At 42.5% G+C, this 19,937-nt stretch overlaps 1 protein-coding gene across 1 annotated transcript in view; it reads right to left on the bottom strand.

Annotated features, from left to right (window-relative positions):
* Positions 1-217: 217 nt before the first annotated feature.
* arl15a (ADP-ribosylation factor-like 15a) overlaps positions 218-19,937 on the bottom strand; it is a 115,213-nt gene continuing 95,493 nt past the window's right edge. Inside the window, exon 5 of the mRNA XM_057356847.1 lies at positions 218-725. Coding sequence (XP_057212830.1) covers positions 576-725 — 150 coding nt within the window. The 3' untranslated portion in view covers positions 218-575. The remainder of the gene's footprint in view (positions 726-19,937) is intronic.

Genomic DNA, 19,937 nt, shown 5'->3' with positions numbered 1-19,937 from the left:
TTATCATTTGAATTGAATTGAATATTACATTAACCTTTAGATTTTTCATGAATTGTTCTTGAAATGTCTTATTCATGATTTAAATTTTAATATTTTTCATGACTTTTGGAAATTGCAATTTTTTTACATTTTCAGCTTTACCATGACTGTGGGAACTTTGTAATATTTATATGTGCATTTGTGTGCGACTCTTTATAAATCTGTAAATTCATCATGAATATTCATATGCTGAGCCATAATTAAAATGTCATATAAAAAAGCTTATAAGATCATTAATATATATATATATATATATATATATATATTTCACACCACATTGAAAAACAGTCCCAAAAGCTTATTACTATTACAAACAATGGTAAAAATCTGATATCCTTAAAGGACTATGGTTCACCTGCTCCCAAGGTAGCATATGTGTGACCCTTAACCTAAGGGTTACAAATATGTCTGTTAAGTCATCAAAACATGCGTCTATGTCTCCAGTGGGTTATAAAACTTCTACGAGTGAGAGGTCCAAAAAAATTCCTTAGCAAACAACACTTCAAACCCACTTTCCACTTTGAAGTTTGACTGAATCATATCCTGCTAGGTTGCACCTCCTCTTCCAAAAGGCAGATGAGTTGACTGAAACTCTCCTTCACTGCCTCCATGTTGCTTGTTGTGCTGCCGGTGAGTATCAATCTCCTCCCTCGTGCCAGAGGCTGCAATTCAAAGTACTCCTGTATCTGGAAAAAAAGAATAATTGTTTAATTATGAATGTTCTCTAAACGTGGAAATTAACAAAATTGCAAAACTGCTTGCAATGATGGGAGAGTTTACCCGAAAATGAAAATTCTGTCATCGTTTACGTCTTACTCTTGTCATTTCAAACCCATTTGACTTACTTTCTTTTGCAGAACACAAAAGAAGATATTTTGAAATATGTTGGTAACCGAACAACGAACAACAAAACCAATGCAAGTCAATGGGTACAGCCATTGTTTGGTTACCAACATTCTTCTAAATATCTTCTTTTGTGCTCTGCAGAAGAAAGAAAATCAAACAGATTTGAAATGACCAGAGGATGAGTAAATGATGACAGAATTTTCATTTTTGGGTGAACTATACCCTTAAAATATTTTACAGATGTAAGGTTTCATGTAGAAGAGTATGCACACATTTATGTTTAAAAACAGTACATAAGTATATAATAATAAAATAAATTATTATAGAATAAAATAACTGATAATGCTTTCCAACCCATACAGAATTTCCATATGAATTAATTTAATCTTGAATGTCCACATTTACTCTATTGCAGCATGAATCCACTTAGACTCTATAGACACATGACCAGTAATAGACCTATTTATATGTTTACAGACTTAATTTTATGGAAATTAAAATATGAATCATATTAACCATTGGAAAATACTGATACAGTACATACAACTAATTAGGGGCCAAGCCTGCTTCTGTTGATATTCTTCTTCTTCCCCAATGGGAGTCTATGGCAGCCCTATGAACCCTACGTAGGAAAATTATCCTCATTAGTCATGTGACCAAGGTTGGGGTCTCTAGCACTCACTCTACAGCACCACCAGCAGTTCAAAATTTCACTTTTCAAACGGCTGTAACTTTTGAACCCATTGACCTAAAGAAATTCTACTTTGCACATGACATTCACTCGTCACACTTATCGTTACATTAAGACTCCGCCCATAACAGTAGCGGCCATCTTGAAAAGTACAGTATTGCGTTTATTCGCTACTAGTCCTAGAAATTGAAAATTGGCTCAGACGATCTTTGGACTGAGCCACACAGACGTGATGCTCCGGAATTTTGATTTTCGACGTTTTTCAAAAGTTATGAGGTCACAAACTTTTTGAAGTTGACCCAAAAATGTATTGGCGGCTGAAACACAGCCAATCTTTTATTCATCAATACGAAACTTGGTACATGTCATCAACACCTATCTTTGGATATGATTGTCCAAAAATCGTGATCTCGGTGTCTACATGTTCCTTGGGTCATGCCGGATTGTTTTATTACAATTCTGTCACGATTGTATGAATGGCCTTTCCGCCATTTTGAATTATGTCATAAATCGTAATATCTTTTGAATCATATGATATAGCCAAATTTGGTACGCGCCATTAAATTGCAGTCCCGGATATACACGTGGCGTTTCAAGACAGTGTCATGAGATAATATAATTGCTTATAACTCTTGAACGCTTTGTCTGAAGTTCGTTTTTTCAAGGTCATTATTTTTCCTTGTTCGTGTCGATTCCATTGATGCCTCGTTTGTCATTTTCTAACATTCGGTTCGTAACTTATTGTAAAGCACATGAAAAACTTATTTGACAAATGTGTCCTATTTCTTTCCAAGCTCCGCTCATATGATCTTTGGACCGAGCTGCACAGAAATGGCAGAATTATCTTTCTTTTGTTGGGCCATTTTTCGAGAAATACCTCTGCAAAGTTGATTGTGCCTGTGACATTGTCTCTTTCTCGTATTGAACTATACTGACCGTATGTAACGTGTTGTGCATTACTATACAAAATTATATTCTTGCACTTCTGATATCTGTTTCTCTTGTACATTGTATTTCTGTTATTTTTGCTCTACGCTCTCGTTTCAGCTCCTTCGGGGATTGGCCCATGTCAATGTTTGAAGCTCTGAAAGCTCTCCTCGGGATCCTAGGTCAAGCACGTCAACTGAGTGCACAACCAGGTTAACCGCAAGCTTCTGGTCCAAGAGGTACTGGATTGGAATCTCATGTTGTTCATTTCTATACAAAATAATATTCTTGCTTTCATTGTCACCTCTGACATCTGTTTGTCCAGTACACTGTATTTGTGCTACTTTTGCTCTACTGTCTAATTTCAGCCCCTTCTGGGATTGGCCTTTATCGATGCTTGAAGCTCAGAAAGCTGTCCTCGGCAGGCAGGTTACACTAAGTCAGCTGAGTGGCTCAACCTAATAAGAGCACGCTTCAAGACGGCAAGGTTGCTGGTTCGAATCCTGAGAGTCATGTGTGTTGCTTGTATATATAATGTGTGCATTGTTATTCATTCTCGACTTTTTTTTAAATGATCCGTTATTCACGTATATATTGTTCTTGTTCTTTGCACTGTCATAGCTGCAACATAGCTGGTTATTGTTACATATCACTACTTACACCTCTATCAGCTTTGCTCTGCAGCCCTGTTGTGGGATGTCGGCTCAGTGGCGGGAATCGCTAAGTCACTAACGTGAAGTCTTTGAGGTCAGAGGTTCGAATCTGGCTGTGGGCTTGTGTGTAAATTGTGCGCTTTGAGGTTGTTTTCACCTATTCTTTTTTATGTGTCCCTTTTTCATCAAAGATTTTCCTTTTTTTGCTCTTGTTGCTCTGCGCCGGCGCAGCTCCGCGCTGCGCTTGCGCCGCCTTCGGGGGCTTGGCTCCATATCGCTGCTTGCATCTATATTTGTAACTGTAAAGTTAAAGTGATTAAATCTTTCAATTGACAGCCCTAATTATATGACAATAAAGACTCTTTCATTATAAATAGTTTGCCCTTATTAGTTTTTTTATGTTCACCAAAAGTCAAAGGTTTGTTATCTGCTCATTAGGCCACAATGTTTCTCACAGAACAGCAGAGCAAATGTCTATAATATGAGGTCCATGTGCGGCAGGGAAACTATGCAGATTTCGTTAACATGTTCTTGGCATCCTCAAAACTGTTAGTAATGCCCGATTAAGAAGATCATATGTCAAAGCCTTGTACTCTGTGCTTGATTACACTTTTTTGTCAGCACCTCATTATTACCACAAGCAGATCAGAACCATCTGTTAAATTGAATCTGTTGGAGCAATTTCATACACTTCGGCTCAACAGACACAATACAATCTGTGATAAGTGACAAGTCAATTTTTTTGTCATTTGTGATAAGAACTATTTAGGAAATTATTTTTCGCATATGACCAAAAATTACAATTGCATTTACAGAGTAACCACATACAGTAGTTAAACTCATTCTGATCTTTAGATAATTCACTAAAGAAACCCAAGTACGTCACATTGAAACATCACATTGAGTATATTTTTACCTGATAGATAACATATGATCTGAGATATCCACATCCACATAGATACTCATCGATCGTCGACCAATTAACTTCCTCAAAGCAAAATAAATAGAGCATCATGTCTCTAACCAAATGAGATAATACGCAAAGCGTTCATTGATAATGGCACAGACAAAGAACAACAGTCTATGAGGCAGATAATGACAGACCAAACATTCAGTTGTTATGAAACAGATGAAAATACACTGTGTCAAAATCTGTTAGCATAATTGACACTCACTGATAATCACATTATAACACGTCTAGCAACACCAAAATGTTACAAAATCGAATCAAACTCTTTAATATAATTAGTATTTTGACTATTGGAGTCATGCCACAATAACAGTCACAGTTTAAAGATTTGCTATTGCATGTAAAGCAGGAATATAACTGTGCCATGTTGGGATTTATTAGTGTCTGCTGTTTCTTGACGGCCTACTTCACTGAGTCAAAAGATTGTGTCTCTTCTTTCCTCCTGCCGAGTCTTTAGGGGGCATTGAGCTGTGGCTCGATCGCAGTGTAACAGGAGTTTTATGACAGATTAGGTCACATCAGCGGGTGTTAGCCCTGAGGCCTGATCGACCCAAACAGTGTTAACAAATCCGACTTGGTTAAAGGAGCTGCCCCAGGCCTGCACCGAGACAGTCTGCCTGCTGGCTCGCCAGTCTGCCCTTCTGTCTGAGGCAGACCTCCTTCTGGAGAATACCAGGTTTGCAATTCTTGAAAAACCACACTGGTGTATCTTCTAGGTCACAAACAACAGTGCAGTGAAGCACAATGCCATCTAATTTTTTCTTTTAAAATTTTCTTCTGTAAGGCAACTTTGAGTGCTATGAAAATACAGTACATTTGAATTGAATAAACAAATAACATTACATGACTGGTGGTACACTAGCCTACAGGAAGATGTATGCTTTTCTTAGTACAATAAATATTAGTACATATTTTCACAAGTTAGGCAATTAGGCACATTCCCACAAAACCCGTCTTTGCATGTAAAAACGTGAGATGCAGTGCTTAGAAAGGGTCTCAATATGCGCTTTTGAGACAAGTAATAACAGAAATAATACAAATTGTAAACAAAAGCAACACTTGCCTCACATCAAGTGGCTTATATTTGGTCAACTGAACCGACATTGATGAGCGCAGTTGCGTCTAAATGTTACGTCTAAGAAATTATTTTAACTTGACACAGCATCTTAAAGGGACACTCCACCCACAAATTAAGATTCTGTCATCATTTACTCACCCTCAAGTTGTTCCAAACCTGTATAAATTTCTTTGTTCTGATGAACACAAAGAAAGATGTTTGGAAAAATGTTAGCAACTGGGACATCATTGACTACCATAGTAGAAAAAGAAATGTTTAGTTGAACCCAAAATAAGATATTTTGAAGAATTTAGGTAAGCAAATATTTCTAGGGCACCTTTGACTACTATTTAAAATTTCCCTACTATTGTAGTCAATGGTGCCTCACAAATTTTGCTAACATTTTTCCAAAAAATTTATACAGGTTTGGAACAACTTGGGGGAGTTGTAGAGGGGGGGGGGGTGCAGGCACGTGCAGAGGGGGGGCTTTGAGGGCTTGAGCCCAGGCTCATTTTCTTCCTCTTGAGAAAGTGCCCTTTTTCTGGGATTTTTTGATAAATTTTATAAATGGATATATGAATGTGCACGCGTATGTGTTTCTGTTTGCGCACGGCTTTCCTTGTCAAACAATTAGAAAATGTCAGGTCAGGTCGGGAAACGTTGAGAGTTCCGATGCCTTTCTCCCATCCGCGTATCCGCGCAGGCGCACAGCCGCACATAGTGCGCATGCGCAGCACAGCTGTGTGTGTAGCACGTTTGGCACATCAGGCAGAGAGCCACAGAAGTGAAGACCTCCCTCCTTGCCAGTAGCGTTTGTCTTGGTGTGGAGGTGAGTGGTGATGAACAGACTAGCTACATGTGCTTTCGAATTAGGGCTGTGCCGATAAACGATATCATATCGAATCGCGATAGAATGTATTTCAAAAACTATGATAAGCTATTGGCATTTTGACTCGATATGGATTAATCTTACAGTCTAACAGAACGCAGAAATAAACGCAACAACAGTCAGTCAGCGTGCAGTTTTTATCATGCGCGTCAAAGTACAAAGTCCATTTCATACTGCACTTGGCAAAGAAAACTCGACATGAGGAGGAAAACATGACTGGAAGCGGAAACAAAGGTGAAACTAACCTCGAGTTGTCATCACGCGGTTTATCAAGCGTCTTATTTTTTTCGCAGTCGCCGGTTAAACAAAACAAAATTGAGGTGCAATCGCAAGTGAGTTACTTCGAAACTCAAGCACAAACGTTTTTATATCCATCGTTAACATATCTGGTAACATGAGCTGGTGCATATGAAACAAACCAGTGCTGCCCTGGACAGATTAGAGATGTAATGAAGTGAGTTTGTGCGCACATTAAAATATTGAACCTTGTATGTAAGATGCTTGCATGATTAAAGAAATGTACTACAGTTTATGTGAGATGCCTTTTTGAAAGACTAAGGTTCACTGAATGCATTGAATGAATCCCACCACTCGGTCAAGACTATAGGCTTGTTCGACTTGATGCGGCGCCGCAAGATCCGACAAGCGGATGACATCAAAGTACCGCAAGAGCGATTCGAAAGCAAACTTTTTATCGTTTTTCGAATCGCTCTCGCGGTCCTTTATGTCATCCGCCTGTCGGATCTTGCGGCACCGCATCAAGTCGAACAAGCCTATTATTGCAGCGTTATGTATGTGCGCAGGTGCTGAGCCAATAGCATTCGAATGTACACAGTAACGGAGCCCTTTCATTGGTTGAATGTACTGAATGAACACTTCCTTTACTTAACGAGTCAGTTGAGTCAAAATGAGACTAAATGAACTGGTACATGTTGTTTATGGCCTAATATCCTCTGTGTTGCAACAGTGCATTAATTTAATTGAATTTTAACTGGTTAAAGGTTAACTTTTGTTAATAAACTGTATTTAAAATAAATTATTTTAAATACAGTTTTTAATTAAATATATATCGAAATAAATATCGTTATCGATCAATATAGAAAAAAACAATCAAGTTTACTTTTTTGCCATATCGCCAGCCCTATTTCGAATTCGCACCTAATTATCCAAAAGACAAACTGCAAATATTTTTTGCTAACATCCATCACTTATGAGCTAATGAGTAAGCTAAAGTTTCGCTAAGGCACTATATCATTGGCATACATGCTAACTTGATGGAGAAACGACAGCTGAACACAGTCAAATTAATAACGTCATCAGAATCGCCTCATTGATATGTAAACCAGGCATTAAGTAATTATAATGTGCAAACTTGCATACATTTGTCAGGCAATTAAGATGAATAGGATAAACAAAATAACTGAAGCATACCACCAGTTATTAGTTAATATGACTTACATCAAGAGTCTTTTCCCTTAAAATGTTATGTTTACGTATGCAGATATATATGCAGCTTGTTTTGGATAATTTAGCAGAAATCTACAGAAGCAAACAAACGAGGAAGGCTTAAAACAAACAACTTTATGTGTATTTTGGAAATTTCCTTTCCATTAGAGCAAAAGAAGACATGAAAGCAAAATAGACCAACATCTCAAAATTGAACAGTACATTAAGTGTCCTGCCTTAAACAATAACTTGATAAGTTTGATATCAGACTCCTCATCTAATAACTATCCATTTATATGTTGTGTATGCTGATAGATCTAAACCGCCCTCCCTCAAATGTGAAACAAAGTTCTTGTCACCATTAGTGTGTGTGCGCGTGCGTGGCACAGTAAGTGTAATTATAGCAACAATAATAGTATTAATTATAATAATAATTAGTTAAGCTGCTGTATTTTTGTATTTTGTCAATCATTTTTTTCAGTGTGTTTTAATTATTTTTGCAGGTTTTTGTCCTGTAAAATAACAAATTAGCACCTACTGCCTTTTTCAGTTTAGTGTGAAGTTCATTGTTGGTCTCCCAATAACACCAAAATAATTAAAACAGTTTATTGGCTTGTGCAAAATAAATTATATTATATATATATATAAATTATTAGTGAAAATATGTCATTTTCCTTTGTGCAGTCATTTATCCTAAATATATACTTGAAACTTTAGCATAGAAAACATACCCTGTCATGGTTGACAAAGCTGAGAGAGACCCAAATGCGGGAAAAAGCTTTATTAGTAAATGGTAACAGTCAATAATCCAAACAGCCACGGGAAGAAGAAAGATACACCACCGGAACGGGAGAGAACTCCGAAGAGCGTCGAGAATCCCCCGCCGGGGTAAGGGGTCAGTAGTTGGGGTTCGAGGGTCTTCCTCGAACCAACTCTCAGGAGGAGAGAGAAGTGGTAGCTCGTGGCGAAGATCGCGCCCCTGATGCGACTGTTGTTAGGTCGGGTGTGGAGCGAGGCCGCCGGCCGGGACGCCAACGGATACTGCGTAGACAGAGAGCAGACCTGGGACGTGATGGGAGAGAGGTGAGAATACACTTGAAAAGCTATGGAAAACAGAGTCAAGTGAAGCACATTCGTGAAGGCAAAATGACTAGAGGAGCTAGGACTAAGGCTATGACTAGGACTGTGGCAAGGCTAAGGCTAAGGCTAAGAAATCCAAGAGGATATTGAGATGCTATAGGTGAGCCGCAGCAGCACCTAGGTCAGTCTGTAGTGAAAAACACACAACGGTCAGACACAGGACAAGAAACATCAAGGGATTATAAAGGAAACCTAGATGGGCTGGAATAGTCAACAGGTGTGGTACAATTGCGGGAACAAGCGGGCTTAATGAGGGAAGTGAGAACAGGGGTGTGAGAGCTGAGTGGAAAAACACCAGTGCAAGGAAAACCCTAACGGAGACACGAGGGCGGGAACAGTGACGCAGACTCCGAGCACGTGGTCAGCCGTCAGTAGACAGATTCCACGTGCTCGACAAAAACAAGACCATTCCCGTGCAGACAATTACCCCGACCTGACCTGGGTCGTAACAGTACCCCCCCCACCAGCGCCCCTAGGCGCTAGGGGAGGGGTCTCACCTCGTCTCCGGTGGAAGTCCACGATCAACGACCGGTCCAGCACATCCCGAGAAGGTATCCACGACCTCTCCTCTGCGCCATAACCCTCCCAGTCAACCAAGTACTGGAAGCCTCTGCTGTGGCGGCGAACGTCCAGTAGTCTCTTAACAGTATACACGGGAATCCCATCCACAAGCCGCGGGGGAGGGGGGGTGGGCCGAGAACTGGCAGGGTTAAGATGGGACATGACTACGGGCTTGACCCTGGACACATGAAATACAGGGTGAACTCGACCAAGAGTAGGAGGAAGCTTGAGCCGCACGGCCACTGGATTGACCACCTTGGCGATACGGAATGGCCCAATGAACCTGGGAGCCAGCTTGCGTGAAGGCACCCGGAGAGGCAGGTCCTTGGTGGAAAGCCATACCCGTTGACCGCACACATAGGCGGGGGGAGGAGTGGCGGGGAGGAGCGGCTGCCGCTGCTTTGGTCCTCAGAGAGGTTCGAGCCAAAACCTCTCTGGCCCTTGTCCAAGTCCGGTGGCACTGTCGGACAAAGGCGAGAGCTGAGGGAACCGCAGCATCGAGTTCCTGAAGGGGAAACAGAGGGGGTTGAAATCCAAGAGAGCATTCAAATGGAGACATACCTGTGGCAGAGACGCGAAGGGAGTTGTGAGCGTATTCCACCCATGAGAGCTGTTGGCTCCAGGAGCCGGGGTTGTTGGATGTCAGACAGCGGAGTCTCCGTCCGAGTTTCTGGTTGGCTCGCTCACACTGTCCATTGGTCTGAGGATGGAAACCTGAGGACAGACTCGTAGAGGCGCCTATCTGCCTACAGAACTCTTTCCAGAACCGGGAGGTGAACTGAGGACCCCTATCGGACACAACGTCGAAGACCGTTGGAGCTGGAAGACGTGGTCCACCATCAGCTGGGACATCTCCCGGGCAGAGGGAAGCTTGGGAAGAGGAATAAAATGGGCCGCCTTGGAGAACCGGTCCACCACCGTAAGAATAACGGTATTGCCTCTAGACAGGGGAAGGCCAGTGACAAAGTCCAGGGCAATGTGTGACTAGGGTCGGGAGGGAATGGGAAGGGGCCGGAGAAGACCTGCAGGTGGACGGCAAGCCAACACGAACTGTCTGACATCATCGGGAGCCGACGGCCACCAAAACCGTTGACGTATGCACGCCATGGTTCCCTTGACCCCTGGATGGCCCACCAGCCTGGAAGAATGACACCACTGGAGGACCTCCGAGCTCAGCCGAGGAAGAACAAACAACCGACCCGCTGGGCATCCCCTTGGCACTTGCACCCTGCGACCGGCTTCTGCCACCCGCTGCTCGATCTCCCAGGCAAGAGCACCGACCACTCTATCCCTAGGAAGAATAGAGTCGACAGGTTCCTCCCTGCCCGGGCTCTCGAACAGACGGGAAAGGGTGTCAGGCTTAATATTCTTGGAACCTGGCCGGTACGACAGGGTGAAGTTGAACCTGCCGAAAAACAGTGCCCAGCGGGCCTGCCGAGAGTTCTTATGGTCCGTCCAGACCAAGAACGGCTGCGTCGAACCCTCCAACCAGTGACGCCACTCACCCAAGGGTAGACGAACCGCCAGCAGCTCTCTGTTGCCGATATCGTAATTCCGTTCCGCAGGGCTCAGGCGATGAGAAAAGAAAGCGCATGGATGCACCTTCTCATCATGACTGGCACGCTGGGACAAGACTGCACCTACCCCGACATCAGAAGCATCTACCTCGACAATAAACTGACGTTCCGGATCTGGAAAACAGAGCACAGGAGAAGAGACAACCGGGACTTAAGTTTCTCAAAGGCTACCTGAGCGAGGGAGTTCCAGGAGAACGAGACCTTGGTGGAGGTCAACGCTGTGAGCGGTGTGGCCACCTGGCCGAAACCCCAGATGAACCGCCTGTAAAAGTTGGCGAACCCCAGGAACCGCTGCAGAGCCTTACGAGAGTAGGGAATGGGCCATGTGGCGACAGCCTTAATCTTGGCGTCATCCGGTCCCACGCCTCGGGGTGAAATCAGGTGGCCAAGGAACGAAACGGTATCGGAGTGGAATTCGCACTTCTCCGCCTTGACGAATAACTGATTCTCAAGAAGGCGCCGGAGAACCCCTCTGACATGTTGGGTGTGTTCCTGGAGAGAAGGGGAAAAAATGAGGATATCATCCAGGTACACAAAGACAAATCGGTTAATCATGTCACCCAACACGTCATTGATGAGGCTCTGGAAGACGGCAGGAGCATTAGTGAGAACGGAAGAACCAAATACTCGTAATGTCTCGATGGTGTATTAAATGCTGTCTTCCACTCGTCCCCCTCGCGAATGCGGACCAGATGATAGGCGTTGCGGAGGTCTAATTTAGTGAAGACCCGGGCTCCCTGTAAAAGTTCGAAGGCAGACGACATTAAAGGCAAGGGGTATTTATTCTTAACAGTAATCTCGTTCAAACCTCTATAGTCCATTCAGGGCGAAGGGAGCCATCCTTCTTCTGCACGAAGAAGAAACCCGCACCAGCCGGCGAGGAGGAGGGGCGAATGAGCCCGGCGTTAACACATTCACGAATATACTTGTCCATGGCCTCTCTTTCAGGACCCGAAAGGGAAAATAACCGACCCCTAGGCGGAGAAGTGCCCGGGAGTAGGTCGATGACGCAGCCGTAGGGCCGATGAGGAGGAAGGGATGTGGCCCGGGACTTGCTAAACACGGATCGCAGATCGTGGTAATCCCCCGGGGACCCCGGCCAAATCGGCGTCACTAACCTGCAACACAGGAGACACAGAGACAGGAGAGGGAGCAGGACCAAGACAAGACACATGACAAGCAGGGCTCCACGCTAAGACAGAAGTGTTCACCCAATCAATGTGAGGATTATGCTGTGACAACCACGGATGCCCTAATACCAGAGGGTTTGTGGGGGAATCGAGGATGTACAGCCTAATCTTCTCGCAGTGATTACCAGACAGAAAAAGGCTTACATGAGAGGTGACGTGGGTGACGGTGGATAGAGGCAGTCCCGCCAGCGTCACGGCTGAGATCGGCGGATCTATGGAGTGAATAGGAATGCCCCACTTCCGAGCCGTGGCCCCGTCCAGGAAATTGCCTTCAGCCCCGGAGTCGATCAGAGCCAAACCAGAGTGGGTCGTAAGGCCGAAGGTGAGGTGAAATGGCAGCAAGGTGCGTGAGTTCGGAGAGGAAACATAGATGGCGCCCACCCGTATTCTCCGTTCTACGGGTGGGCGTCTGCTTTTGCCGGACAGTGAATTATTAAATGGCCCGCCTTGCCACAATAAAAACAAAGACCGTCCATGAGTCGCTGGTGCTTCTGGGCCGGTGTTAGGCGTGACCCCCTGATCTGCATGGGCTCCGAGTCCGGCTGAGGAAGGTGGGTGGGGTTGGCATCCCAGCTGGCCTCCCGGACGGTGTCCCGGCTGGACTCACTGCGTCACCAGGAGGGTGGAGAGGAGCGGCGCCAGCGACGGACAGTTATCTGACTCTCGACTCGGAGGCAGAGGTTGATCAGCTCCGCCAAATCACGAGGAGAATCCAGTGCTGCGATATCATCAGCGATATTGGGGTTAAGGCCATCGAGAAAGTGTGCGCGCAGCGCCCCTGCATTCCAGTCACAAGCCGCGGATAATGTCTTGAAGCGAATAGCATAGTCCGTAATCGTGCCTCTTCCCTGGACAACACGTGAGAGCTGTGCCGCCGCCTCATCACCACGAACCGACCTGTCGAACAGGCTAGTCATCTCCTCCCGGAACTCTCGAAAAGAACGGCAACAAGGGTCCTGAGCCTCCCACACCGCGACCCCCCATTGGCTTGCTCGTCCAGTCAACAAGGTGAGTATGAACGCAATCCTGGTTTCCTCTGTCGAATAACGGCATGGTTGGAGGGCGAACACCAGAGAGCACTGTGATAGAAACGCCCGACAGGAGTTGGGATCCCCGTCGTAAAGTGGGGGACTGTTGGCATATATTTAATATTTTGTTTGGAAAAAATTAAACCAAATATGAGAAGTGCCCTTTTTTCCACTTGAGCCCATGCCCCTCAAAATGTCTGTGCCCGTCCCTGTGGGGGAGTAATTCATGACAGAATTTACAGTTAGAGTGAACAACAATCATTAACATTTTAGCTGGGCTTGTTGTCTTAACAGCCAGCTGATGCAACAAAATGCTAATCTGTCAAGATGCTAATGTACAGATGATTTTAAAAAATGCTTGTTCTAGGCTGGTGACTACATATGGGGCGAGAAGTCAGCAGGGGTCGAGAAATTTCTCCTCAGGAAACACAACACTGATATCACTAGATTCTTTATTGTGAAACACCAAAAAATGCACAAATACACAGCCTGAGATGAAAAGCATACACGGTTACACAAGCTAGATCTTTCTGTCCCATCTATAGGCTGATATGACACAATTGGTGGTCATGTGAGAGCAGCGCATTGATTGTCTGTCTGGGGAGCCAGACATGGCATGAGCTGAATGGGGCGGCTGGGCTGCACAAATGGGCTTATGGCCAGCAGCCGAACTATAATTCCCCATGTTGCTACCGAGCCAGGGGGAGCTGCACTGGATCTCATCCTGCACTGGAATGCACATGAACACGAATTACATTCTCACCATTATTTATGCATTTAACACTCAGCTGCAGATATGAATGTCGTTTCATATCCATTCTTGAAGTCGCGGCTTTACCAAGGCATTTCAGGTTACAAGGCATTCTCTTGGGCGCGATGGATAAATTCCACGTGGGTTTTGCAGACCGCAAAACTCTCTGGTTACTTGCCCAAGCAAACAGCCACTAGACCATTTCATAGCATCAGTCAGAGTTAAATGAACATAAATGGGTTCATATGTTGTGCTGTGTTTGGATAGGACTGCACGGTATTGTAGATTAGACTAAAACGACTGGGGCCATAAAACTGCCAGAGGAAAATGAATATCTGTTAAATATCACACCTTGAAAATGAATAATGGATATGTCAGCTTGAAAAATATCATGTTAAATTAAATGATCAAAAATGGTTTTGTTCTTTTTCAAATTCTGACAAATATCAGTCAGTTTCTCCAATTTATTGAAGCCCATAAAGGGCTTAAAAACGGTCATTCGAAACAAGTGTTTGTACTGCGTCTGTGTGGTTAGACAGCACTCTGCGATTGTTACATTACGTATACATATAAGGGCGTGCTCAGATATCAGAAAAAGCCAATTACTCTGGATGACAAGTTTTCCCCTGCAGATATCAGTCAGCTGTGGAGAACACACTTGAAAGAAATGTCTAGATATCGCCAGATGCACTTACCATGAAATTGAGCCGGTCTCACTTGTTTTTTCAATGTCTAAAGAGCCTGCAGTTCTGTATGGCAATGCACACATCTTTCAAAAAGGTCCCGCAAAATATCGCTTATATCTAATGCGTTGGGTGCATTTAAAACGAAACAAATACCTGAAACTTGGAGGAAGATCTCCTATTCTTAGGTCTGTTCTTTTTTCAAGGTTAACATGTAAAAACACTTTACATAGAATGTATACAAACTGGCCCACTTTCTACACATTGTCTGTGGGTAACTAATTAGGGATGCAGCGATTACCGAGGTTCACTATTAAACGCGCTTAAAAACGTAACGGTTAATTAATCGTAAAGGCTCCATTACACCGCATGTTTCTGTTGCATGGAACGGAAACGTAGCAACTTCCACAAAACGAAAACAAAGTTACACCAGCGGTGCACCATCTTAAAGAGCCGTGCTTATCAGAGACATGGAGGCCACGACACACACTAGATTAACTATGGCAGAGAGACCAAACAGCCAATCTTACATGTACATTCACAATCAAGGCTGTAGCGGTGATGGTTGAGCTTTCAGTGCAACGTAAACAAACAAAGCGGCATGTAAATTAACGGAGTAGCACACTGGACAAGAAGCGTCGCGCCGAGGACGGCTCATAGGATGCGTACATTCTGTATGGACAAGCTCAAATTCAAAGTCTACTCCTGATGTAAGTTAAACCAATTTAACTTATTTTATTTTATTATTTAGCGAATAGGTTCTATATCACGTTGATAAATACATTATAGTTTGCTGTAAACAAAAACAGTGGGAAAATAAAAAGCATGTGCGCGCTAGCTCTTAAAGGGACAGCAGCATAATAAAAATATATTTTTTAATGCTCATCAAACAACAAAAAATGAAGACAAAACAGACTCACTGCTCCTGACTGATCAACTTTAATAACTTGAATATGGTTTGATCTATATTTCAGTATACTGTGAACAGTGTGAAGACTATGAAGTGTTATTTTACATTTGACTCCTTTATTCAGTTTCTGTACCTAATAACCACAGTTAGACCAACCAGAAACACCTAAAAAGAACTGTTAATTGTATTTGTGTGTTTGCTTTATTACATTTATTTGTGCTATTGCTCATAATTTGATCATTTGTTCTAATTTTATTACTAACTGATTGACTATTAATATTATCGTTTTATGGTATTATGAGCTAGTTCATTGGGGTTATGGTCATAACCGTGCAACCTTGATTATTCCTCAGACTATAATCGTACCAACAAAATCTATAATCGTTGCATCCCTATAACTAATACATTGACCCTGAATATGCTGTTGCATTCAATAACATCCTGCTTACAAATAAGACACAGTTACACATAGGCCTACATAAACATACATGCTCGGGAACTGTTGCTCATACGAAGTGCTAAAAAAAGTCAACCTGAATTTAGTTTGCTCTTCCTTGTAAATGAGTCTACTCATTTTGGTCATTTCAAAACTCACAATAAGCCCACCAGACAGAGAAGAGCAATTCAAACAGTCTGCACTAAGGTCCTGTTTACACTGATCTGATCACAAGTGGTCAGGAAAGAAGGTTACTATTTACACCTGGTATCAAATGTGTCCCCTGTGACCACTTGTGATTTTAAGGGGTCTGTCAGACTATGTTCACATTGACTACGTTTACATGCGCACCAATAATGTGATTATTTCCAATAATCAGAGTAAGGACTTAATCGCAGTTACATGTTTACCTGACCTGAGCAAACCTCTTTACTTCTGTTTATGAATGTTTTTTTAGTCTGAGTATTTGTTATAATATGCAGCACAAACCACAATCTCAGATGCAGTGTTACTGGCTATAGTTTTAATATATTCACGTTAAATGCAAAACACTGTTATGTGGATATAATTTATGGTTATTGAGCACCATGATGAATATAGAAATATGAAAAAAGTGGACCTTTCTGTCACTGCTTTATTTGAGAAAGTAGTCCAGCTCTGTGACTATGTGTTGTCATTTTGTAAAACAACACAGCAAACTCCTTCATGTTGTTTTTAGAGTAGACCTACCAATGCAACGTCATCGCCATTAAAACCAACACAGATATTCCTGAAAATGACAGTGCCACAAGGCAAATCTGATCTAAACAGTTGCGAAACAGTGTGGACAGTCAGTCGATGAGATTCCACCGAATACACAAATAATCAGATAGTGAGAACATAGTCTATTTTTATACATACAACATACATACATGACTCAGACAACATGCATTATTCAGGATGTAAGTATGTTATTGCTTGTTACTATGTAAAGATATACTATACAGTTGGCAAAAAGCAATATGTGACCTTGGACCACAAAACCAGTCATAAGGGTCAATCTTTCAAAATTGAGATTTATACATCATATCATCTGAAAGGTAAATAACTAAGCTTTCCGTTGATATATGGTTTGTTAGGATAGGACAATATTTGGCTGAGATACATCTTTTAAAAATCTGGAATCTGAGGGTGCAAAAAATCAAAATATTGAGAAAATCGAGTTTAAAGTTGTCCATTAGAGCTGCCGTTGCTAAGAAAAAAAAACAGGTTTATTTTAACGCTCTCCATTGGCTTACCGCTGTCATGACGTTGTAGAGAGTAGATGAACCCAAAAGCAGAAATTCTAAGCGTTACATATACCAAACTTGAGTAGGTAATTCCCTAAGTACGGGCAGCAGCGAGCGAAGTTTATAGGCGTGTTTCCCACCCTTTTGCTGCATCCACTCACAAAACTAATGTTTTATATATTTATGGTAGGAAATTTACAAAATATGTGGAACGTGATTTTTACTTGATGTCCTAATGATTTTTGGCATAAAAGAAAAATCGACAATTTTGACCCATAGCCTACAGTGACCACGTTTACATGGACATCAGTAGGCTAATCGAATTATTTGCCTTATTCCGAGTAAGCTAATATTACGATTAAGGTGTTTACATGAGTTGCTTTAAGAATATATCTTTCATGTTCCCGTTTTACATGTTACACTACATAGTTCGATTAATGGCATACGTCTAGGGCTGCAACATCTAATCGATAAAATCGATAATGAAATTCGTTGTCAACGAATTTCATTATCGATTAGTTGGTCTGTGACGTCACTTGCGAGCTGCGCAGTTATAAATCAAGCTAATCTTCTTCCCTTTTAAAATTACCGTTTTAGATGTGTCTCTCCGTAGCACGAGCTGCGCAGTTTTAAAGTCAGACGTGGTTCTCCGTGGATGCCTCTCTTCGTGCAGCGCGAGTTGCGCAGTTTTAAAGTCACACGTGTCTCTCCGTGCTGCGCGAGGTGTGCAGTTTTAAAGTCACACGTGTCTCTTCGTGCTGCGCGAGGTGCGCAGTTTTAAAGTCACACGTGTCTCTCCGTGCTGCGCGAGGTGCGCAGTTTTAAAGTCACACGTGTCTCTCCGTGCTGCGCGAGGTGCGCAGTTTTAAAGTCACACTTGTCTCTCCGTGCAGCGCGAGGTGCGCAGTTTTAAAGTCACACGTGTCTCTCCGTGGATGCGTCTCTCCCTGCAGCGCGAGGTGCGCAGTTTTAAAGTCACACGCGTCTCTCCGTGGATGCGTCTCTCCGTGCAGCACAAGTTGTGCTGTTTTAAAGTCACACGTGTCTCTCCGTGGATGCGTCTCTCCGTGCAGCGCGAGGTGCGCAGTTTTAAAGTCAGACGTGTTTTGCATGCATCTCTTCAAGCTGCGCAGTTTTAAAATTTAAAGGGGAGAGGTGTTTTAAATGACAAAATTAAAGATTATATTAGTAAAATCCAATTTGTGGCGTTTGCAATTCGCAAAGTACATAATAGGCTAAATACCCTGATTTGGTGGTTTATTTAGTTCAGAGGTGGGTAACGAAGTACATTTACTTGAGAACTGTACTTAAGTACACTTTTTGAGTATTTGTACTTAAGTATTACTTTTTCTGTTTACTTTTTACTGTACTTCACTACATTTGAATGACAAATATCTCACTTTTCATGGCACAAAAAAATTATTTCCTTGGCCGACCCTCCCCTCGCTCCCACGTTTGGGAGAGACTATTGCCAGTTGCTTCTAATATGACACACCTGAATCAACTCACCAGGTGTATTAATTATGGAGACATTCACAACATTTTGGGAGAAGGCTAATGAGATCAGTTGTGTATACTTGTCCCATATCTGATTTACTTATTATAAGCTAAATATGTAATTACATTTTATCCGATTAATCGAAAAAATAATCGGCCAACTAATCGATTATCAAAATAATCGTTAGTTGCAGCCCTACATACGTCATTACGTCCCTAAGTGACGCCGTTCGACGTTCCCTCCATAATTTCATGTATCAACAAACAGTTCGTCTTCGCCATGGTACCACATACAGTTTTTGGTGTTTCATTTATTTTCTAGAATTGTTGGCATCTTTCTTGTTTCCCGTTCGGACCAAAAATGTGCTTTCTTGCTTGAAGCCATGTTGTTTGCCGTAAAACGAAACGGCTGTCCACTGCCGTGCATGTGTGTAACCTGTCGCAAAGTAGGGCTGTGTATTGGCAAGTGCCTCCTGATACGATACATGGGTCAGGATACAATATATTGCTATGTATTTCGATACGATACACATTTGCGAAATATAACAATACTTTAAATAGAAAATGTAAAAAGTAGAGCTATAAATACAACATGCTGTACACCACCGGGGATTTTCTGTAAGGATAAGTGTAAAAACATCCCTTACCTCTGCAGAGTGGCCATGTTGTGTGATGCATGGACCTTTAGATCAGAGGTTTGGGTTCTCAAACTGTGGATTGCGCCCCTCAAGTGGGTAGCACAGGGGAATAAGGTGGGTCACGCAAGTCACTTGGCTGTTGTGGTCAGAGGTGGGTAGTAACGCGCTACATTTACTTCGTTACATTTACTTGAGTAACATTTTGGAAAATATGTACTTTTTAAGTAAAATTAAAAGTGTGTACTTTTACTCTTACTTGAGTAAATTTGTAATAGAAAATCTGTACTTTTACTTCGTTACATAACTTACATTGCGTGACGTTCCTTCATTTTAAAATATGCTTTTTAAAACGCGTTGTTTATTTCAAGGTTGTCGTCTCTTTTTACGGGCATTCCCGAGTGATCGATTCTTTTGAGTCGATTCTTTTGAAAGCATTAATTGAACAATGGGCAAAACCACTTGAATAGGCTAATGAATCAGTTCAAATGATTTGTTCAGTTCGCAGCACGATCTGAATCATCTGAAGCAGGATTACTCACTCCTCGTAGCGCGAAACTTAAGAACACGCAGAACACAAAGAGCGTTGGATGAAGTGGATATTAATCTATATCTATACAATCAAAACTGCAAATGTGTCATATTGTTTGCCAGCAATGATAAATGCCCGCCATTTGCGCGCACCCGCGCGACCTGTTCGTCAGACACAGCAACATGCGCGTTACCTGTCAGACACAGAGACG

This window comes from Triplophysa rosa, linkage group LG2, assembly GCF_024868665.1.
Source record: "Triplophysa rosa linkage group LG2, Trosa_1v2, whole genome shotgun sequence".
Taxonomy (NCBI): Eukaryota; Metazoa; Chordata; class Actinopteri; order Cypriniformes; family Nemacheilidae; genus Triplophysa; species Triplophysa rosa.
Note: the sequence above shows the minus strand (reverse complement) of the source record. Positions and strands in the feature narration are given on the sequence as shown.